At 50.4% G+C, this 23,646-nt stretch overlaps 1 protein-coding gene across 1 annotated transcript in view; it reads left to right on the plus strand.

Moving 5' to 3' along the window:
* The window catches only part of LOC307076142 (C-myc promoter-binding protein-like), a 57,235-nt gene that overhangs the window by 6,765 nt on the left and 26,824 nt on the right, over positions 1-23,646 (plus strand). Inside the window, exons 2-14 of the mRNA XM_079737026.1 lie at positions 3,538-3,871; positions 6,568-6,814; positions 8,257-8,326; positions 9,720-9,889; positions 11,977-12,314; positions 12,938-13,004; positions 13,977-14,035; positions 14,581-14,725; positions 15,548-15,723; positions 16,578-16,678; positions 17,999-18,214; positions 20,586-20,731; positions 21,576-21,614. Coding sequence (XP_079593152.1) covers positions 3,561-3,871; positions 6,568-6,814; positions 8,257-8,326; positions 9,720-9,889; positions 11,977-12,314; positions 12,938-13,004; positions 13,977-14,035; positions 14,581-14,725; positions 15,548-15,723; positions 16,578-16,678; positions 17,999-18,214; positions 20,586-20,731; positions 21,576-21,614 — 2,085 coding nt within the window. The 5' untranslated portion in view covers positions 3,538-3,560. The remainder of the gene's footprint in view (positions 1-3,537; positions 3,872-6,567; positions 6,815-8,256; positions 8,327-9,719; positions 9,890-11,976; positions 12,315-12,937; positions 13,005-13,976; positions 14,036-14,580; positions 14,726-15,547; positions 15,724-16,577; positions 16,679-17,998; positions 18,215-20,585; positions 20,732-21,575; positions 21,615-23,646) is intronic.

Below are 23,646 nucleotides of genomic sequence, written 5' to 3' on the forward strand. Positions count from 1 at the left end.
TCGCAAGCTGGCAAAGGGGACTCGGAAGGGTAATGAGATGGATAACAAGGCCTCGGAAATGCTGAGGTAGCTATTCAATTGGCAGCCGGTGTGAGAAATGCCTGCCTCCGGAGAAGGAAATCACCACTTAGCTGTATGTTAAGGTGTACGTTGACTATGTTGTTCTTGCTGGCGGTTTTTAATTGGTTGCGACCACTTGCAAGTATGATTATTATCCTGGCAAATAGCTTCCCATTGGGCCTTTCATTCTTATGATACATTATATTGTCATGTCTCTTTAATTAGGATTAATCTAACTCCGAGCTCCCTCGGTAAGGGACATTATGTCAAATGACTTAAATTTTATGGCATAAGTATTAATTATGTGGTTTGAATCTGTGTTTGGGCTTCAATTTGTTAGGTGTGTATTGGATACAAGGAAAATTGGATAATTTCAAACTCCCATAATCGTTTGGATATTACTTCTTTACTCCTGTTAATGTCATAACTAATCGTATTGTTACCTACCAGACCATATTAGAAGTTGAGCTTGATAGCAATTAAGTCTAATATGCACTGGCACTTAAAAATAGTTCTTAGTATTGTGTAGCATCTTATCCTAGCTATCTTTGTTGTAAACGGGGAATGAGTTAACCTAGCGATTATCAGTGCTTGACACTTTCTATGAAAATCTTTACTGTACCAGCTGCAACACTTTGGTGTTTCTCATTCTTCTGACAAATGTTCTTATTGTATCTCGCTTTGGATAAAAGCGTCATAAAAGCTAAATGTAGATATAAATCACTATAGCCATTAGATTGGCTGCGGCCACTAGCCCTCATTTGGCTGTGTCTCTTCCTCCACAGACACCTACGCAGACCTCCCTTTGCCCATAAAGTGCAGCCGTCAGATGCAATACTTTTGACAGAGCCTTTCTGGATCCCACTGTGAGAAAAAGCGGCGTGGCTACATGTGTTTACAATCTAAATGCTAGTGCTCAAATGCTCTTGGAACCAGCGTTTTCTCAGCAGCTGTCAATAGCTGGAAGCAGGTGCCAAAGGCGGAGCCATCAATCCCACCACCTCCATCGAGTATATGCTTGGCTCGCTAACCCTGCAATGATGGTCTCGTTAAAACCCATAAAGTTAACACTGCAATGGGTGAATACCCCATTCTGGCGTGATGCAATATTAATGAATGAAGCCACTCGATTGTGAATGGTAGCAACAGCAGGAGACCCAATTGTTTGCATTTCTACTGTTTACTACAGTCTTAAGACAGTGGGGCGTTATTTGTCTTAATCCATTGGTAATGAACCCTAAGCATAACACAATAAGCTCTAGTTATAGGTGGACCCAGGAAAGCATATTATGTTACAAAGCCTGCAGTGGCTTATTGGTACCCATTGCGTCAATCCCAGAGCTAAGACATTTCAGCATGCTAATACACCCACATAATTAGTCCCCTCGGACCACACCCTCTTACGCCATGCGCTTGGAATCGCAAGAGCCGGTCTTGTGGGCAAAAGTCACATAATATCTGAATAAAACCAACAAACCCTAAGATTAGAAAATCTGGTTGCAATAAAACCACCCTCTCAAAAGACAACACAAAGCAATGGAAGTAGAGGTTCCCAGTGTAAGCCAATCCCGTCACGCCCCGTCTGGAAAATTGCTAAAGATTTCCCGTTTCCAGGAAAGGTACGGCGTTCTGTATACAAAGTGTGTTCTTACACATGGCTGCCCCCCTAGGGTACGGCATGCATGGTTCTGATCCATTTATAACTTCCAGTTTCCACATATGCCTCCAGTTTCCCCCACATGCTCTGCAGGTAGGTTGCATAACACCAATCACCAAGAGTCGTTTCTTCTGTACATTTACATTTACATTTACATTCAGGGCATGGAGCAGACGCTTTTATCCAAAGAGACTTAGCAATAAGTACATTTGTCAGAAGAAAGAGAACTAATATATTGCATACTGTACAGTAAGGATGTTCACAGAAACAAGCCGAGCACTAACCATCACTAGGTTTACCCATTCCCTGTATACAACAAATATAGCTAGGATAAGATGCAACACAATGCTAAGCACTGTTTTTAAGAAGTTCTGTGGATGAAACAGGGCTGCTGAGTGTGGTGTGGCATGCCGCAACAGCAGACACCCTGGTGGTAATGCACTGCAGAGTTCTCTCTCTTTTGAATTAGAGTGATGTAACTCGCACCCAATGAACTTTGTATTTGATATGAATGTGTACCTGCGTGGTGTTGACAGTATTTGTGACGATAAAGTTATATATATATATATATATATGTATAGTTTTGTTTTCCACAAACGTGTTGTCAATATCAATCAAACATGAAATGAATTAAAACAATTTCCATTTAATTTTGAAGCATTACACCGCATATTCTAATAAGCCGAGCTACAAAGGATTGTTCATTTGGTTGTTTTACATTCGGACTCTGCAGGCGATATGGTGGTTTCCTCTGACGGATGTCGGCTCCTGAATGAGTCTCTAGTTAGCTCTTTCTACCTGGATCCACGCCAGAGGCTCTCAAAGGAAGCTTGGGCTTTTGTTAAAACGTTGGTGTTACACAAAGTTATTGTTGAAGGTTTCATTTGTCACATCTACCTCGCCAGTGACAAGGTTTGGTGGATTGGCTTGTCATGTATGAGGCTGGTGACATAATGCCAAAATCAGTCCAAGCTGTTGCCCATTTGATGATACCAGTGGAGAACAGACCATAATAATGTCTGGTTCCGGTGGGTGTCAAATCCACGTACATTGTTGAAGTCTTTGGCTGAATTGACTCAGGGTGTTCTTCTGAGTTCTACCTACCCTGACGTTATATACAAAATTAACCTTTCCTTTAAAAGAAGTTTCTTGACTTCTTGAATCAAAGATTTATACCATATAAAGACTCCAACAACCCTACTCATCATATTATTCTCTCCTTGAACGATGGCTGGCATGTAGTCCTTTATCAATGATTGCCAACTTTCCTGGCAGTTATCTAAATGGCCCCAAAATGTGATTAACAGGTGTGAGTTTGATGATGTATTATGTTTTACGGGGGCCAGCTTGGGCCTGAAACGAGAATTTTCTAACGAGCAGCGCTCTCCCTTTCCTCCTCTCCTCCTTTCTCCTCTCTTCCTCTCCTCCCATCCCCCTCTCCTCCTCTCCCCTCTCCTTCTTACAACTTTTCTCCTCTCCTCCTCTCCCCCTCTTCACCTCCTCTCCTCCTCCTTCTCCTCTCCACCTCTCCCCTCTCCACCCTCCCCACCTCTCCCTCTCCTCTCCCTCTCTCTCCTCTCCTCCCCCCTCCTCTCCCCTCTCTCCCCTCTCCTCCTCCTCCCCCTCCCCCTCTCCTCTCCTCTCTCCTCTCCCCCTCCCCCCCCTCCTCCTCCCCCTCCCCCTCTCCTCTCCGCTCTCCTCTCCCCTCTCTTCCCTCTCCTCCTCCCCTCTCCTCCTCCTCCTCCTCTCCCCTCTCTCCCCCCCCCTCCTCCTCCCCTCCCCCTCTCCTCTTCCTCCCCTCTCTCCTCTCCCCCCTCCAGGCGTCGGGCGGGGATGGGACAGGATGATGGAGGACAAAGGCCCCCGTGTTGCCGACTACTTCGTCGTGGCCGGTCTGACCGACTCGTCCACGCCGCTGGAGCAGGAGCTCCGCTTCGACGACGCCTGCCACAAGACGGCCAAGGCCCGGGCGCCCATCACGGACGTGGCGGTGGTAGTGCGCTCCCTCGGTGAGGAGGTGCCGGCGGGCTTCGCCTGCGTGGAGACCACGCCCACGGGGCTCTCGGCCGACCTGAACAGCGGCGGCATCATGGCGCCGCAGATCTTCCTGTGCTACCGGCGAGGCCGCGACAAACCGCCGCTCACCGACCTGGGGTGAGGGAGCCCTCGCTCGGACCCCGGCCCGCCTGTTTGTTTGTTTGTCGGATAAATGGAAATGGACTGCGTTTATACAGCGCTATTCTAACCAGGGGCCCCTCAAAGCGCTTTACGATACTGCCTCACATTCACCGGTTCATGCACACATTCACACACCGACGGCGGCGTCACCCGGCTCGTCTGTAGCAGTCGGCGTGAGGCGCCTTGCTCAGGGACACCTCGACACTGGGGGGAGGAGCCGGGGATCGAACTAGCAACCTTCCGGTTCCCAGCCAACCCACTCTACCTCCTGAGCCACGTGCCGCCAAGAGGTCAAGTGAAATGATGAAGCCGTTTATCACAGTGCTCTGAGGTACGGTTTCATCTGATGACTGAACCTGAGGCCTTGTGAACGGAAAAGGGCCCGAAGGAGAAGGGGAAAGCCCCTGTCAGTTATGTCGGGGCCCCACCCTACGTAGGCAGGGGTGTTGGGCATCAGAAGATGGTGAAGTGCCAGGGTACCCCCAGCACAGAACTGAACCGCTCAATAGAGAGAGCATGGTGCAGGTGAAAATGAACGTTTGTTCCCTTGTCATCATCCGTATGAAATGTACATTCACAGCGTTTGAGAATTTGCTCGCAGGGAAGACGTCATAGTTTAACCTAAGGAGCTTTGGCATACGTTTCCCCTGAGTCCCTTCAGTACAAATTCATACAGACCGGTAAAGCGGGCCGACCCTGTCAACTGTCAGATATAATACAGTATAATTCATGTGGATCATTTCCCAGCATTCACTAGCAGACAGCCGTATTGTCCAGGAAGGTAAGTGAGAAGTGGGTGTGGCTCCTGGCCCAGCAGCCCCGGTCCTTTGAGCCAAGAGTCACACTTCACCGTGCACACATCGGTGGAGACGTGACTCTGAAAGGCTTTTCATACGGGGAAGCTGAAACCCAAATCATGCCGTTTCAGCGTTCCCATTAACAGCGCCTGATAGGCTGTCGGGTGCTTTTCTGCGATGGTGGTGTATTACCATTTTTTCTTTGCACCCAATGCGTTCTGGGCTATTTGTCAACATGCTTCCACTCCTGGCTGAGCCAAGCAGGTGCAGACAGGGCTAAGTGCTGTCAACTAGTCTCTGACGCTGCAGACTGCTGCAATGCTAATCTATGGCTTCACACTGGAGGCTGAAGTGAGACACACTTAGACACTTACGCACCACCATTATCTGCTGATAATCCTGAGTGGGCCATGTACCCCAGATACAGATAACGGCTTAGCGCAGACCAGTGTGCCATGCACATTAAACCGTTTACTTGGCTGTGTTTTGTTGTCATCCGAGAGCCTTTTGTTTGCGTTTTGCCTTTTGTTTTTCTATAGTCACCATCTGCCATGGTTCCATTAAGGCTAACGACATAATTTGGCGAATCACTGTCTGTCTGCTCGGCTATCTGGCTTTTAAATAATTAAGTGAAACTATGATATGCCTGGCCATTTCCGCTACGCTCATGATGAGTAAATATATTACACTAACAATGGTGGAAAGGCGCGTGTGTGTGTGTGTGTGTGTGTGTGCGTGTGCGTGTGTGTGCGTGTGCATGTGTGTGTGTAAGAGAGAGAGAAAGGGGCCAGATTCAAACTGCTATCCATTGATGTAGGTCAGTGTGCAATGTAAACACTACACCGTTATTCTGATGCTATAGAACAGGTTGGATAGCTCCATATCGGTTCAAACTAAAGATCTAAAGATCTAGTTATTTTTGACATTTGTAACACTAAGTCTAGACATTTTTTTTTATCATCCATTTAAAGGCAGCAAAGACCTTGGCACACATTTGATTCAACGTGTATTTTAATATTTCGTCTCTTCTCTGCCATTCATCGTCTGGTCTTGGGAATGCTGAGCCGGACCACTTAAAATTCCACCTGTGCGCCGTCTGTGTGCCGGTTGATTGCCTCGCCGTTACCACTGCCTGAGAACATGACTGGTGCGGTCAGGAGCAGGATACCAAACCGCATTCTGCCGCCTCCTAACAGCCCAGTAGAAAGCCTGGAGAATCCTCCGTTTTAGACCATAACCATCGAATCAGGACGGAGCGTGCAGAGTGGCCGAGTAAACTATACCTTTTATTCGATCCCCGGCCCCTCCTAGCTGAGTGTTGATGTGTTCCTGAGCAAGGCGCTTAACCCTAACTGCTCCTGACGAGTTGGCCATCGCCTTGCATGGTTGACTCTGCCGTCGGTGTGTCAATGTGTGTATTAGCCGATGTAAGTGGCTTTGGATAAAAGCGTCTGCTAAATGCCCTGATTGTAATTATTGACCGATCCACCAATAGGACCAATGAGGATTAGCATCAAATAAATGTTTGTATCATGAGTATCAAAAACATGTATGTATCCTTTAAGTATCAAAAACATGTAGGTGTCCTTTAAGTATCAGCACATGTTCGTATCGTATGAGTATTTAAAACATGTTTGCATTCTTCAGGTAGCAATATATATAAGTATCAAAGACATGTTTGTATCATATGAGTATTTAAGACCTGATTGTATCATATGAGTATCCAATCCATGTGTGTATCCTATAAGTATCAAATACATGTTCGTATCATATGAGTATTCAAGACCTGTTTGTATCGCGGTCATTCTGAGACGTGTGTGTGTGTGTGTGTGTGTGTGTGTGTGTGTGTGTGTGTGTGTGTGTGCGCGCGTCCAGGGTGCTGTACGAGTGGAAAGAGCGGCTGAAGCCGGGCTGCCACCTCATCCAGACCACGCCCTACGGCCGGCCGGCCAACATCAGCAGCACCTCGTCGCAGCGCATCTACGTCACGTACCGCCGCGCCACCGACGGCCAGCCGCACGCCGCCCTGGCCGTCACCGACATCTGCATCATCGTGCCGGCCAAGGGGGAGATGCCGCCGCACACCTTCTGCAGGGTGGACAAGAACCTCAACAGCAGCATGGTGAGCGCACGCACGAGCGAGGTGCACTGGACTGGGCGTCTCGTGGCTCCGGAGGTGGAGCAGGGTCGGCTGGTAACCGGAAGGTTGCTAGTTCGATCCCCGGCTCCTCCCAGCTGTGAGTGAGTGTCGAGGTGTCCCTGAGCGAGACGCCTCGCCCTGACTGCTCCCGGACGAGCCGGCTGTCGCCTTGTACGGTTGACACCGCCGTCGGTGTGTGAATGTGTGCGTGAATGGGTGAATGTTAGGCAGTATTGTAAAGCGCTTTGAGTGGCCGATGGTTAGAAAAGCGCTGTATGAATGCAGTCCATTTACTGAACTCACGGTAGTTAGGGTGTCTTGCTCAGGGACACCTCGATTCTCAGCAAGGAGGAGCCAGGGATCGAACTAGCAACCCTTTTCAGATTGAACGTCACTTGTTTTCTTCATTAATTTCTTCATTAAAGACATGTTTAACCTGCTGTACCATGTGGGCCCCTGTCGGCCTCCAGAGCCAATTAAACACACTTTAGACACTTTTTGTCCCGGGTAGGCTTCCGTCACCCGGGTTGTTATCAAACCCCCCCCTATTTGTTGCTGTGGTGGCTTTTGGGAACTATTACTTCAGTTTTTATGAGGAAAAGCAGCAGAGTCAGCTGTCCCTCCACACCGGTGTGGTAGAGCTTCACATCCCCAACCCCCTACACAGCCCTGTGGTCAACCGCCATAGCAGGCTGTTCTGTACCTTATATGGACCTTATCCTCCACATGAGGCCGACACGCACGCGCACACAAAGCACACGCACACATGCACGCACAGACTCACAGTTACTGAGAGACCAGCCAAGTCATTGTTGTGTCTGCTTTGGTCTGTTTTCACCATTTTCTGGAACCCACCATGCGTGTCCATGTCCCATGTTTCCGCACGCCCACGTGCGCAGATGTCTCGGTGCTGCGTGTGGCTCTTAAACTTGGGGTGAGCGGGGAGTGAGAAAACAAGTTAAGTGAACCCAGCGGGAGAAAGGCCGAGACTTCTGGGAATCTACTGAGGGCAGTTAAGCTTGGATGTCATGCGTTTGAGTATTGTTATAGGTGTTGAGTCACTGTGCATGTGAACCATTGTGGGAAAGTACTTGTTATGGAGATCAGGCCTGCCTCCAAATGTGAGCGACAAACAGATGAGATATTCCATGTGTTCTGACCGCAACTGAACTCGACCTCCACTAGGTTAAAAACACGTCAAAACTAGTTTAGTAATCTGAAATTCTTCTGTCAAGCCATGGTACTACCTAAATTATGGGACATTTTAAATCTTTAAACAATGTCTAGTTGGACGATCAAGGCCAAATATCCAACTTCCATTATTTTCACAGTGAATTTGTCATGTCATGTGTGCGTAGAATGCCTGATATACATCTGTTTCTAATCGTCATTCTAATTCATGGGCTACCTGTCTTTTCCTTCAGTGGGGATCCGCTGTATATCTGTGTTACAAGAAATCAGTCGCAAAGACCAACATGATCGCCTACAAAGCAGGTGAGCAACCAAACAAACCCTGTTTCATTATGAATCATCGATACATCAGGCCGAGAAGAAGAGTATTATGACCAATCCCCAAGGGAGGTGGGGTGGGCGAGATAGCTTTCCCGAACATGATTCATCTGAGCTGTGTCTAAATTGATGTGCGGATTATGGGATTATGGGAGACTGATTCAAAGATTTGCTGGGGTGACGAGGACAAGAATTATAAATACTGATTAACTGTCTTTAATGGACCATTATAAAGCCCCTTCAACGTTTTACAGTTTGTAGCCGATGTTAATTTTGACATATCTGTGTGAATGCAAGGTGAATTGCATTGTCATGTTCTCTCACAAGGCTCTTTTCTAATTCCCTGGATTACAATGGGAAGTAAACAGGGTGGTATTATCTGTGTTTACTGGAACGTAAACACCAATTAATGACGTCTGTGATCAAAAGATAGATTTAGCCTATTGTTAAGCTAATTCATGTTTTACAGCACAATTATATTGCCTCGGCCAAAACAAAAGGGTTCGTCGGTTGAGCAGACAAAAGGCAGCCTTTGTGTTGTCCATTCCTGTGCCTGTAGTGGTGAGGAAAAGGTGCTTTCCCAGGTCTCAGCAATGCACTAGCAATGCTAGGGGACCCTCTGCTAGCCCGGAGCTGCCGCGAGGGCAGGCGTGCTGAAGCATGCTAACGGTGTCACACTCAGAGCTTCGAGATGAGCACGTGTGCTCCACTAAGCTCTCTTCCCAACAGAGACGAAGGCTGGCCAAGTATATAATGCTCAAAAGATACAAACGCGTCTGAAATACTAATTCAATAAGAATGTGTATTTGATACTAATAGGATACAAACATGTATTTGATTCACATTTGATACGAACATGTATTTGGTACTCATAGGACACGAGCATGTATTTGGTACTATTTTATACTCATACGATACCTATCTATCTATCGTTCTAATATTTCACTCTTAGTTTTCAACCCGACCCAAAACAAAGCAGACCTCCATTTTAGCTAAACCGCTCCCAGAATCAAGCAAGTTTGGCGATCAATGCAGAGACGTGTGATTCTGTCTCTGTGCCTAATCACAAAGATCCATTCCCCAGCGCTAAAATGATCCACCAGCTATTGTATTCAACAAAGACAAAGGCAAACACAATGCTACTTCTAGTATGGCATCGGCCAAACCGCCGTTGAGTTGATTGCCATTGCTGTGATTACGACGAACAAATCTCGCTGGCCTCCGTCCTGCAACACCAAACGGACAGGGACATATCGTGTGGCCACGTCTGCCCTGGACATGCTGATCACAGCGAGGGGTGGGGGAGTGGGGGGGTTGCACTTTGGAACCCGAACCTCTGAAGAGTGAGTCAACGCCGGTGTCTTTGTGTCCGGTCCAGGTTTGTTCAGCCGGTACCCGGAGGAAGACTACGAGTCATTCCCCCTGCCCGAGTCGGTGCCCCTCTTCTGCCTGCCCATGGGGGCCACGATGGAGTGCTGGCCCGCACACACCAAGTACTCCATGCCCGTCTTCTCCACGTTTGTGCTGACCGGCGCATCCGGAGAGAAGGTCGGCACCGATGAACACACAGAATCACTCTCTCTCTCTCTCTGTCTGTCGATCTCTCTCTCTCTCTGTCTGTCGATCTCTCTCTCTCTCTCGCTCTCTCTCTCTCTATCTGTCGATGTCTCTCTCTGTCTCTGTCTCTCACTCTCGCTCTCTCTCTCTCTGTCTGTCTGTCGATCTCTCTCTCTCTCTCTCTCTCTCTCTCTATCTGTCGATGTCTCTCTCTGTCTCTGTCTCTCACTCTCGCGCTCTCTCTCTCTTAGACAGACACTCTTTCTCACTCATCCCATCGCTCCATCCACACACGGTTTCCCCAGCAGCATGAGACATCACCAGACATCATAAGGTACAGGCCGTGCCAGTCTGTTGTGACTTACGGAGGATAACTGTCCCCTAACGATAACACAGGTCACACACACACACACACACACACACAAACACACACACACACAAAGGTAGTCTACAATCTACTGTTACTCTCAGTATCTCAACAGTATTCATTGCACACACACACACACACACACACACACACACACACACACACACACACACACACACACACACACACCAAGGTGTGATCTTGATGACTGCCTGAATCTTGGAGCCTAGGGCCTGCTCTAATCCCTCCACTTCAGTGCTAAGCCCTCCGGTCAGTCTCAGCAGACCGGCAGTATATTCACCTCCACCAGTGGACAAACTGCTGAACGGCTTGCTACCCATATTGCCTTTGTACCTTTCCCTTCTTTCATGTTGTTTCTATCGCTTTGTTCATCCTCCAAGTCCGTGCTTTTCTCTCCCCCTCTTTCAGGTCTAACAGATCCGTGTATTTGTGTGTCTGTGTGTGTGTGCGTGTGTGTGTATGTGTGTATCTGTATAGCTGTGTGTGTCCCGCTGTGTACACAAGCAAAGGACCATGCCAGGGGTCTGTTGTGTTTGGAAAGGCTGTAGCAGTTGCAGGGAGGTTCATATTGCTGAGAGTGTGTGGGTGTGTGTGTGTGTTTGTGTGTGTGTGTGTGTGTGTGTGTGTGTGTGTGTGTGTGTGTGCATGCATGAATGTGTGCAGTATGCTGACCTGTGTTTTCCTGACCAAGGTCAATGCACGAGTCAGTGGGTCCCTGCCAGTCTGCATAGGACTGCGCAGATGCCAACAACACACACACACACACACACACACACACACACACACACACACACACACACACACACACGCAGACACAAGCACACAGCGATCAGAGGTTGATACAGTTCATTCACCCGTGTTCCAGGTACCTTCCCATGAGTCATGCTCGTGGAAACACAAGTGAGCGAGGTCGAGTGTCCGACCGTGCGGGGAGCGCGGCCCGCCGTGGCTCGCCGTGGCTCTGATGGCTTTACTATTGGGAAAGGTCTCCTGTTTCGCGGAAAGCGGCAGGATCTAATGGTCCTGATTCAGAGCCCAGGTGCTGCACGCTCAGATTAAAGTCTAGTGAGGGTGACTTACGAGATGGGAATGTTTGCTCTGTGTTGTTCCCAGAGCACGGCGATGGTCCTGGTTCAGACAGACCGTGTGAATGCACCGTCAACTGTTTATAATTCGTAGTGGCGATGCTTCAGCAGCCTGGCATCGCCAGACGAACCGTAAACGGCAATTAGTCTGAAACCTCTCCGATCGTTTTCGGTCAACGACGGGCACAGACCAAAATACCTCTGGACGTAATTGGATAGGCCTACAACCAATCATAGCAATGTTCCCAACAAAAGGGAATAATAGTCATCTTTCTTCTCAACAAAAGCTTTAGCTTTAAGTGCAGTCGTTTGATCTTCTTTTAGTGAAACTATACAGCCCAGTTTGTTTAATACTGTCTTGGTGGAGAAATCAAAAGGCCGTTCTACATCAGTGGCAGCCATCTTTGTTTTTGTAAAAGAAAACGCCCCCACGCCGGGACCCTAACACCCTCCCTGCTCCCCTTCTAGATGTCTTGCTCAGCGACACTCAGCTAGGCGGAGACCGGCCTCGAACCAGCAACCTTCCGGTCGCAAGTCCGCTCTACCTCCAGAGCTAAGGCGGCCGTGCTCAACCCATTCTCCTGCTGTGCTCTCTCCGTCTCCAGGTCTACGGCGCCGCCATCCAGTTCTACGAGCCCTACCCCGAGGAGTGTCTCACCGACCAGCAGCACTCCCAGCTGGGCCTGCTGGCCCTGCGCCCGCCCCCCAAGCCCCCCGTGGACCCCGAAGGCCCGGACTCAGCGGACCCCGAGGCCTCACCTTCCACCACCGTCACCGCCACCACCGCCGCCACCACCACCGCCGCCATCACCGCCGTCACGGTCCACACCAACAAGTGCATCTGCCTGCTCTCCCACTGGCCCTTCTTCGACGCCTTCCGCAAGTTCCTCACATTCCTGTACCGCTACTCCATCTCCGGACCGCACGCCCTGCCCATCGAGAAGTGAGCCCCTCCGCTCTATAGTGTATAGATCTATAGATCTTATGTATTTTATTTTGCACTTGCGTGATTCAACTAGAGTCGGCAATAAGTGATTACACCTTTCAATAGAATCACAGGAGGAATACTTACACTTGAGCGAGGACGACATGCTGTCTAGATCTTAAAGTGTTTGTGTCTTTGTAGTAATTCCACCTTTCAGTAGAATAACACAATGAATTCTCACACTTAAAGCCAAGCCAACGAGTTGTTTAGATCTTAAAGTGCTACGCCAACATGTTTGTTAGATCTTAAAGTGTTTGAGCCTCAGTAGTTACACCACCTTTCAGTAGAATAACGAGACGAGTTCTCTCACTTAAAGCGAGGCCGACATGTCTGTTAGATCTTAAAGTGTGTCTGCCTCTGTGTGCTGGCAATTAAAATGGCTGGAGGACGGGCGGGGACGAGTGGGAATTGCTCGTCAGACACGGTGGGCTGTAGTCCGGGGGTCAGGCGTGGAGCAGGATGTCCATTCCGCTGGCGTTTTACTGCGGCTCGTAACTCTGAGGCCGTCTGAGGGGGGGTGAGGGGGGGGGGGGGGGGGATATGTTCTGCCTCACGTGGCTCTAATTCCTCTCCCTCCACAGACACATCTCCCACTTCATGCACAAAGTCCCCTTCCCGTCCTCCCAGCGGCCACGCATCCTGGTGCAGGTGAGTCCAAGGTCCCTCGCGGTACTCCCGAGACCCAGAATACCCAGAATACCCAGAATACCCAGAATACCCAGAGTACCCAGAGTACCCAGAGTACCCAGAATATCCAGAGCACCCAGAGTACCCAGAATACCCAGCGTCTTCTAACGCCTGATTCAGGCGTCCGACTGCATTTCTGCGGCCGACCCCAAAAACTAGAAAGGAACTAAAATGACAAACAATATGTATCACAAAATACACATTGATGCGATCGTGGTCTGTCGTACCCTTTAACGTATAGCTTTGGTTTTGTTGTTTCTTGATGCAGCCTCTTCTTATCTGTACATTTACATTGAGGGCATTTAGCGGACGCTTTTATCCAAGTACATTTGTCTGTTGTTGAACAGAAGAGACATTTATGGTAAAAACTACAATAATACGCAACATAGACTACACATAAACACACAATACGTAACACAAAATACACACAGAATGCATGAGTCGTGGTCGCCAGTCTGTCGTACCCTTTAACTTGTAGCTTTGGCTGTTGCCGTTTCTTGATGTTAGTTAGTTATTTAGGTTCTTTATTGTCCCCAAGGGGATAATTGTTTTCACACAGTCAAGTTGGTTTCAGGGCAGTGTACATTTAAAAAACACAGTGTAGCAACACTGTGTAGCACACAGATAACAAATAAACTCTCTTCCCACATATACCACAGAAAAACGTGTAGACAGAATAGCAGAAAAAATAGCAGCCATCATGACATCCATCCATGACCCCCCCACATGACAGATAACAAACCCTCTCACCACAGAAAAACATGTCGAAAGGAATAAACATGACATGGACAATATGCAGTGATGAAAAACTCCATATTTTTGTTCAGCCCTACGATGGCTGGGGCGACAAAAAAAAATGGGCTTTTGCAGCCTCATGCAGCCTCCCATTGGGACGTTCACTGTAACTCGTCTCCTTTCATTCCTTCTCCCCAGCTCTCTCCTCACGACAGCCTGATGCTGAGTCAGCCCGTCTCCTCGCCGCTCCCGCTGAGGTACTCTCCACTTCCTGCTGGGCTGCGCCCACTCCTCTGGTCACCGTTTACCGTCTGGTCGTTCAGCGGACGCGTTCGTCCAAAGCCATTTACAGCCTCTGTTCACACGCTGTGCCGTCAGGCAGCTAATTCCTTAATTAGATCACTCAGGGATGCTTGCAGAAGGTCTGGGGTTTGAATCCAGAGTCAAACACCTTCCCTGTTTCACTATCGTTTCCATTTGTTTGTATTTATTATCCTTTACAATTACATTACATTTAGGGCATCAAGCAGACGCTAATATCCAAAGCCACTCATAATAAGTACATTTGTCAGAAGCAACAATATATCGCTGTCGGTACAGTAAGGACATTCATAGAACCAAGTGCCAAGCCCTAACAATCGCTAGGTGAACCCATTCCCCGTAGACAACAAAGATAGCTAAGTAAAAAACGATGCTGAGTGCTATTTTTAGGTAGCAGGACGTACAACATTAACATTAAGTGCCGTCAACTTCATCAAGCCCCGATGCATGTCCTTAAAAGGCTTCTTCCTGTGTGTGGCAGCGGGGGGCGGTTCTCCACGCTGCTGCAGAACCTGGGGCCGGAGAACGCCGTCACCCTGCTGGTGTTCGCCGTGACAGAGCATAAGATCCTGGTCCACTCGCTGCGGCCCGCCGTGGTGACCAGCGTCACAGAGGCACTGGTGTCGGTGAGTTCCCCTCGCCAACACGCCACGCCCTCCGTAGGTCACAGCCACTGGTGGTCCGGGCCCGGACCAATCAGAACCCTCCGTTTGGAGCCGTATGAAACTGTGCAACGCGATTTACATTTAGAGTATTTGCCAGACGCTTTTGTCCAAAGCGACTAGCAACGGTTCGTGCACCCCTTATCAATCAATCCTTTATTTAACCAGGTAGAAGTTCAGTGAGATTAAAATCTCTTTTACGAGAATGACCTGGCCGAGAAACACACCGACGGTGGAGTCGTGCAGGGCGACAGCCAGCGCGTCGGGGGCAGTCAGGGTGAGGCGTCTCGCTGAGGGACACCTCGACACTCAGCGAGGAGGAGCCGGGGATCGAACCCGAAGTCAACACGCTCTGCCTCCTGAGCTAAGCCGACCCCTCTCACCCTGTCTTCTGCTGTACTCTCTCCCCTCCCCTCTCCTCTCCTCACCTCCTCTCCCTTCCCCTCCCTCTCCTCCCCTCCCTTCCCTCCCCTCCTCTCCCCTCTCCTCACCCCCCTCCCCTCTCCTCCCTTCCCTCCCCTCTCCCTCCCCTCCCTCCCCTCCCTCCCTCCCCTCCCCTCTCCCCCTCCCCTCCCCTCCCTCCCCCCCTCTCCCCCCTCCCCCCCTCCCCTCCTCCCCTCCCCTCCCTCCCCTCCCCTCCTCCCCTCCCTCCCCTCCCCTCCCTCCCCTCCCCTCCCCTCCTCCCCTCCTCCCCTCCCCTCCCTCCCCTCCTCCCCTCCCCTCCCCTCTCCCTCCCTCCCTTCCTCCCCTCCCCTCCTCCCCTCCCTCCCCCTCCTCACCCTGCAGATGATCTTCCCGTTCCACTGGGCGTGCCCGTATATCCCTCTGTGCCCCCTGGCGCTGGCCGACGTGCTGAGCGCGCCCTGCCCCTTCATCGTGGGCGTGGACTCCCGCTACTTCGACCTCTACGACCCGCCGCCCGACGTCAGCTGCGTCGACCTGGACACCAACACCATATTCCAGTGAGAGCGCACACACGCACGCGCACACACAAGCACACGTGCACATATGCACACGCACCCACATCTGCACATCTGCCCACAGACGCACATGCACACACATACATAAGCACACACACACATATGCGCACATTTGGGCACACGCACGCACATGTTCATAACTGCTTACACATACATATGCATGCACATGCACACACGTATATACACACCATCACGCACGCACACGCACATGCACATAGATACGCACACACACATATACACACACACACACACACACACATGCATATGCACCAACACGCACATACATTCGCACACACACGCAAATACAAACATTCAGGCCGTACACTGGCTATGGTGGGCGATCAGCTAGCATGTCAACTAGCCCCGGTCTCCCCTCTAATCACACGGAGATGCTAACGGCCCGCTAACAGTTAAACATCCCCCTGGTCGGTCCTGGGCCGATCGCAGGCGGGCGCGTCAACGCTGTTCCCACCTGGGATTGCGCCGCGTTAGCGCCTCTCTTGTTTTCACCCTCACCGCGGAACCGCTAGCTGCTGAGCTCTCACTCTTAGAGACAAGGGCCCGTTTCTCAGAGTCTGGGACCAAACGGTTGTTTGGGTCACATGTCAGACGTGTTCACCGAACACGAAGCGCGGCCCCGGAGCTGACTCTGGCTCTGGGTCAGCCCGAGCGTTCAGCCCGCCCCCCGCCCGCGTTCGAATCCCTGGGGCCGGACTGTGAAGGTGGTCCTGGCTGCCGCGGTCTGGTCCCTGTTGGCTCTGTTGCTGTTGCCTCCCCCACCCGACCCCCTCTTACCTCTGGAGCTCACTGGCGTCCCCGCTGTTTTCTTGTTCCAGTAACGAAGACAAGCGGGCCCTCACGTGGAAGATCCTGCCAAAGAAAGCCTGCAAGAACCTGATGAATGTGCTGAGCAACTTGCATCAGCAGCTGGTGGAGGGTGAGTACAGGCCTTACCGTCTGTTTGTCTGTTTTGGACGACTTAACCTCAACGCAGGTCAGAAGCCCTTAGGCTTATATCTGCCCACCAGCGTGTTGTTTTAACATTTAGGTTTTAGGATATTAAGCAGATGCTTTTGTCCAAAGCGACTTCCAGCCGTCCATACACACATTCACACACTGACTGCTGAGTCAACCGTGCAGGGCGACAGCCAGCTCGTCGGGAGCAGTCAGGGTGAGGCGTCTCGCTCTGGGTGACCTCGACACTCCCGGGGAGCGAACTAGCAACTTTCCGGTTGCAACAAGTCAACCGGCTCTACGTCCTGAGCTAAGCCGACCCTAGCTTGTCTGGTGGTCGGTCTGGTGTTTTCGCCTTATGTCCTAACAATCGTGCTTTGAGATGTAAACGACATTCAGGAGTTCAGCCTCCTATTGGGTGGCCTGGCTGTTGTATCTCTGCACACTGTAATGGGATTGAAAGCAATGCGTCGGACCGTGGTAATCCTGTATGATATCCTGCCTCCTCAACCTGTTCAGCCTTGTTGCCCTGGGGATGATGTCACTTCCCCTGTTATTACTGCAGCTCTGCCGAGAAGACCATGACATCTTCTCAAATTGAATGCTGGACTTTCTTGGTCCAGTGAAGTCGAAAATTCCTTTCCCTACGAATAATGAATGTAAACACATCCCCCTAGAGCGGAAACGCTTGTGTCAAGGACGTTTTACCAAACGGGGCCTGGGACTGTTTGATACATTGCTTGTTTTTTAAGTTGTGTTGAAAGTCTGGTTGACATCATTGTGTGCTTTGGCCCAGAATTCCTTAATCACATTTCAAACGTTGGAATATCTTTTGCTTTTGTTTGATATGTAAATTGCATTGTGTGGATAAACTTAATGACCGCAAAGAAAGCACTGAGTTGTAACAGCTGTTCACTCTGTGTGTGTGTGTGTGTGTGTGTGTGTGTGTGTGTGTGTGTGTGTGTGTGTGTGTGGGTGCGTGTGTGCGTGCGTGCGTGTGTGTGTGCTTGCGCTCTTGTGTATGTGTGTGTGTGTGCTTGCGATCTTGTGTGTGTGTGTGTGTGCGTGTGTGTATGTGTGTGTGTGTGTGTGTGCTTGCGATGTTGTGTGTGTGTGTATTTGTGTGTGTGTCCGTGCGGTCTTGTGTATGTGTGTGTGTGTCCGTGCGTGTGTGTCTGTGTTCTGTGTGTGCTTGCGCTCTGGTCTGTGTGCGTGCGTCCTTGCATGCACGTGTGCGTGTGTACATGCATGTGTGCGTGTGTACATGCATGTGTGTGTCCCTGCGTGTGCGTGCCCCCCCCAGGCCAGCAGCGTCCCGACGGGCTGCTGGAGCCCAGCCTGTCGGACTCGTCGGAGCTGAGCTGCGGGAAGACGCTGCACGCGCTGGAGCTGGAGATCCAGGAGGCCTTCCTGCGCTTCATGGCCGCCATCCTGAAGGGCTACCGCTCCTTCCTGCGGCCCATCACCCAGGCGCCGTCGGAGAAGGCCACGGACGCCAGCTCCCTCTTCGACCTGCAGGGTACGCTACGTTTGACTTATGTTTGAATTGCTGCTGTGGGCGCCCTTGTTCTCGCGCTTCAAAGCCAAGAAGCTGTTCTGAACTCGGCGGCTACGGGCTAGCGGCGCGGCGGGTTAGCGCGGCGGCGGCGTACGTGTTGTGGAGTAAACAGCGGGCTGGAGCCTCAATTCTCTGTACAGCTGGCCCTCCTGGAGGCCAGACGGCGTTGGTTAATACATGAGGCTTAATGTGTGTTTGCGTCCACATGCACAATGATAAGAGCACAAGCACACACACACACACACACACACACATACACACACAACAGCGCATGCACACACACAGGCAAGGGCGCATGCACACACACACACACACACAAGAGCACAAGCACACAAGCAGACACACACAAGCACACATTCACACAAGAGCGCATGCAAACACACACGCAAGAGCGCAAGCACACACACATACACACAAAAGCGCAAGCCCACACACACAAGAGCGCAAACGGGCACACACACAAGCACACACACACAAGAGCGCTCACACACACACACACGTACACACACACACACACACACACACACGAGTGCAAGCACACACACACACACAGGCACACATTCACGCAAGAGCACAAGCACACACACAAGCGCAAGCACACACACAAGAGCGCTCACACACACACACGTACACACACACACACACACACGAGTGCAAGCACACACACACACAGGCACACATTCACGCAAGAGCACAAGCACACACACGAGCGCAAGCACACACACAAGAGCGCTCACACACACACACACACACACACACATGCACACACACACACACACACACACAAACTTGCAAGCTGCTGAGGGTGTGCTGCCAGGGACGGTGGAGGACGTCGGGGGCTTGGGGGCTCAAGGCCGTCCGCAGACGGGGGAGGTTGAGCTCACGGGGCCCCTGGGGGCCCCGCAGCGGAGCGGAGCTCACATCTGAAACCAGTTGAGAGCGCCTCGTCTCCCTGGCGGCTCTGCTGGGCGGGGGCCATGGACAGGGGGGGGGGGGGGGGCGTTAAATAGATTCAGAGGACACTCAAGGGTTCTCCACGAGAAGCTGAATCAGGCCGGCTTTGAGGAGACTCACGCTGGATGGCGTGCGTGTTGAGGATTTACTTTTTATCTTGCTGATGTCCTATTAAGAATTCAACTGATGCATTTGAATTATTGATTTGGAAAATATTCCGATTTTCAGATCAGATATTCCGTTTTTTCCGGTTCTACGTTCCATTTTTCCGATCCATACGAATGGAGAAAGAAATGTTTGCCTCTCGTGTTTTAGAGCGTCTCACATCTGGTCCCGTCTGGCTCGGTTTGAACTGACCAGCTGAGCTCTCAAGGAAACAAAACATGTTGTGACGCGACCGCTGGGGCAATACCAGCAACACACTCAACCAGCAAGGGAGAAAATGAACAAAACTATTATCCTCTTGCGCAACTGAATGGATTGCTGACATGTGAACTATGATGTAAATGAAGGCGGGTTTTGAAAGCTGATGTAGCCGAATGTGACCTTTAAACATGTTTCCAAACACATTTCCAAACCATCAGGAGACCTTATCCTCCAGCGTGTTTGACGTGTAAACAAAGGACAGTTGTTTTTGTGAAGGAACCAAATGTGCGAAAAGAAGAGAATTTCATTCCCAACATCCTGGGACCTGGTTCATCCTGTTCCCCATCCCAGTGTTCCCAGTGCACCTTAGCGTCCGCTGGATCCACGCAGCTGCATTCAGCAACAGTCACAGATGCCGTCCACCATCTTGTTTACAAGCCCACAAAGATTGACCTTTTGTGCTGACGACTTGTCGGCCCGTGGCGCCCAGACGATGAGAAATGTCAGATTTCTACACAGTTAATTGTTGCGGGGGGATGGGGTGTCATGTTGAACTTTGAACATGCTAATTACTTCTGCAAATATTTTCTGTGTGGATTTACTGGTGTATTCAAAACAAGCAATTAAGGGATCTTCAGTTATTTATTTACTTCTACTCAGCCATTTAGCAGATGCTTAAATCCAGAGCGACTCATAGGGCATGGTGGAGAAAATACCAGTTGAGCCAATCATTTGAATGAGGGTAGCCCCTTTAAGCTGTGCCAGTGGGGGGGGGGGGGGCAATCATGTAAGCTGACGATCAGACCAGAAGCAGCCAGGTGACGAAGCACCTTGTTGTGATGTCAGGGTCGTAGCGTTCCAGAGCAAAAGATTATCCCCGTCATGTTGTCCTCTCCAGAGCCGTACCACTCTGCCATGAGGGAAGGGGTTTGAGTTCGCAACATGACTTCACCCAAACGGGATCGTGATCTGGTGTCCTGACACTAAACCCAATCCCTGTGGGGTCCTGCAGGGTTTCTGCGCAGCCGGGACCGCTCCCACCAGAAGCTCTACTCCCTGATGACCAAGACCCAGATGTTCATCCGCTTCATCGAGGAGTGCTCCTTCGTCAGCGACAAGGACGCCAGCCTGGCCTTCTTCGACGACTGCGTGGACAAGGTGAGCCCCGGTCTGCGTTCTGCCCCCCGCCCCCCCGACACCCACAACATGTTCCAGTGAGACCCCAGCACTCACGCACACGGGCACATCTGCACGCACACGCACATCAGTACACATACGCACGCACATACATGAGCGCACGTACACATATTGCTGCGCACGCACATTTGCACGCACAAGCACATCTGCAAACACACGCACATCCGCACACATCCGCACATACGTACACATGCACATCTGCACACACACGCACATCCGCACACCTACGCGCACGCATACATAAGGACACACGCACATATGCGCCCAAACACCGTTCCTGTGTTTGGGTTCAGCCTCCCTCCCCTGTCGACCAAATGGCTCTGTCCTTTTCTTTACCTTCTCATTTCCATTTTAAACCCTATCATTTTGCAGCAACTCCTCCCTGATCCGTAGAACGATTGTTAAAGGGGTGATGTTATGCCCCCAGGTGTGAGTGTGATTAGCCTTTACGAGCCATTTGAAAATCTGACTTTGGTGGCATGATATCAGCCCTTTAACTTGCAAACCAGGGTTTGCAGGTTTCTCTCAGAGATCTGTAATTCACATATCTCTGGTCGCACCAGCAGTGTTTCCAACCCCCGCCTCCCTAGAGATGGGTGAGGTCCATCGAGCATGCCAGCAAAAACACTGAAGCCGTATTAAGCTGGAGCACCGGACGAGATCGCTGACGTCTCCATAGATCAGTCCCCTCACCGGCTCTACGTTGCACTGTGTCTCAATCAGTGTGCAGCTTAATCACGTCCCTCTCCAACTCTCTCTCTGCCTCCTGCTTCCCTTTCTCTGTTTCTGCCCGGCCTGCCGTCAGCTCTACAACTCTGAGCGCAGTGCAGACAAAAGTGGCAAGGTAGGTCGCACACACAGACACACACAGACATAGGCACTGACACACAGCCACAGACTCGCATGCACGCACGCAGACAAACACACACACACACACACACACACACACACGTACACAGACACGCACACAGACAAAGACTGAGCTGTATGTGCACGTTGGCAAAACCCAAAAAACAAGTTTCTGATGCTGAAACACACACACACACGCAGACACACACACACACACACACTCCAAAATCACCGTTGACACATTGTTGTTTTCTGGGACAAGGATTTATTTGTTTGTTTGGACTACAGCCACGACAAGCAAATTAAGTGTGTTGTGTGAAAGACGATTTAGACGATTTAGACACTTATTGCATCCCGCTCTGTGCTCGAGTCCTACCCAGCATTGACAGATGCTCAGCAAGGCTGAATCCCACGACTCACCTCATCTGGTCCTCCGTATCTTCCTCCTCACCTCACAGTGTTTTATTAGAGGTTATTAACTTATCATCTTCGTCAAATCTTCATTCCCCCTCTGGCAGCACTTTGGCCAGACACTGCTTGCACTTGGTTTAAAAGCTGTGTGCACACACCCACACACGCACATACATATACACACACACTTACTCGTCCAGTCACACACACACACACACACACACACACACACACTACAACTAGACACACACAACTACACACACGCACGCACACACGCACGCACGCACACACACACTCACACACACACTCAGTGAGTCAGTCACACACCTACACAAACTCAGAAACACACACACACACACAACTACACACGCACAACTACACGCACGCACGCACGCACGCAAGCACGCACGCACACACACACACACGCACACACACACACACACACCATTTTCCCATGATACCAGCTAGCCAGGGTTGCTTTTTCTGCTTCGGTGATTCTGTGAAGCTTCTGATGGGAGTTGGTCTTTTTCCGGAGATAACCCTCTTAAGCACCTCACCCCTTCGTCTCCCTCGACGAGGGTCTCGCACGCCACGCCGGCCAATCCCCATCGTTGGGCTTCGTTTTGCGGAGAGGGATGAAGGTGTCAGTTACCTTGTCACAAAGTATTTGTGCCCCCCCTCCTCATGTGCGTTTGCGTCACTCAGGAAGTGAGGCTGGCCCAGGATGACTTGGGTATCCAAGACATGGCTGCTGGCTCGTGATTAGCTACGCACTCTGTGGAATGAACTGAGATGACCTGCGTCGTGTCGCTGTGTGTGTGTGTGTGTGTGTGTGTGTGTCCCTGTGTCTGTGTGTCCCTGTGTGTGTGTATGTGTGTGTGTATGTGTGTATTTGTATGTGTGTCCCTGTGTGTGTGTGTGTCTTCCCATGCATGTGTGTGTGTGTCTCCCCATGTGTGTGCTTGTGCGTGTGTGTGTGTGTCTTCCTTGCTATCCCTGAGTATGACGACTTTAGCATCATTCCTAGTTCCTCTTAGGCCACATCAGACACAGTGTGTGGTCACATCGGTGTTGCAGATTTCCAAATTGCTACGCTCATCCCTATCGGAATCCTATAAATCTGCTTTGCTTGCGTTTTGGTCAGTGGGAAAGAAGAGACGGAAGGTTTATGAGCAGTCTGCCGATTAACGAGATGTTGTGTGTTCATGATCAAGCAGCCAAGCAATACTTTCACACTTTCTACCACGAGTATTCCAGACATGCTGCGGGATAGCCTCTTGCTGTGACCTCTGTGCTTCCCTCTTCCATCTTAAGGCCAAAGTATACTACCCTGTATCCGTAATCCGTAATCTGACTCCGTAACTACGGAGACCCCTCGAGCATTCGCCGTTCTCCGTCTGGATGACGGATACGCAATGCAATTCGCCGCCCGATCTATCGTATAAGCTGACTGCTAACCATGTAAATAGTCATGAAAATAAACTTCCAAAGGTTTTCAAATCTTATTTGGTGTTTTATTGGTCCTTAATGTGCAAAGTAAACAATGTACAAAGTAAATAAGGTGCAAAGTCAAACTGGTAAAAGTGATTCCGGAAATGATTTTGTTAAAGGACCAA

This window comes from Pollachius pollachius, assembly GCF_949987615.1.
Source record: "Pollachius pollachius genome assembly, chromosome: 5".
Lineage (NCBI taxonomy): Eukaryota > Metazoa > Chordata > Actinopteri > Gadiformes > Gadidae > Pollachius > Pollachius pollachius.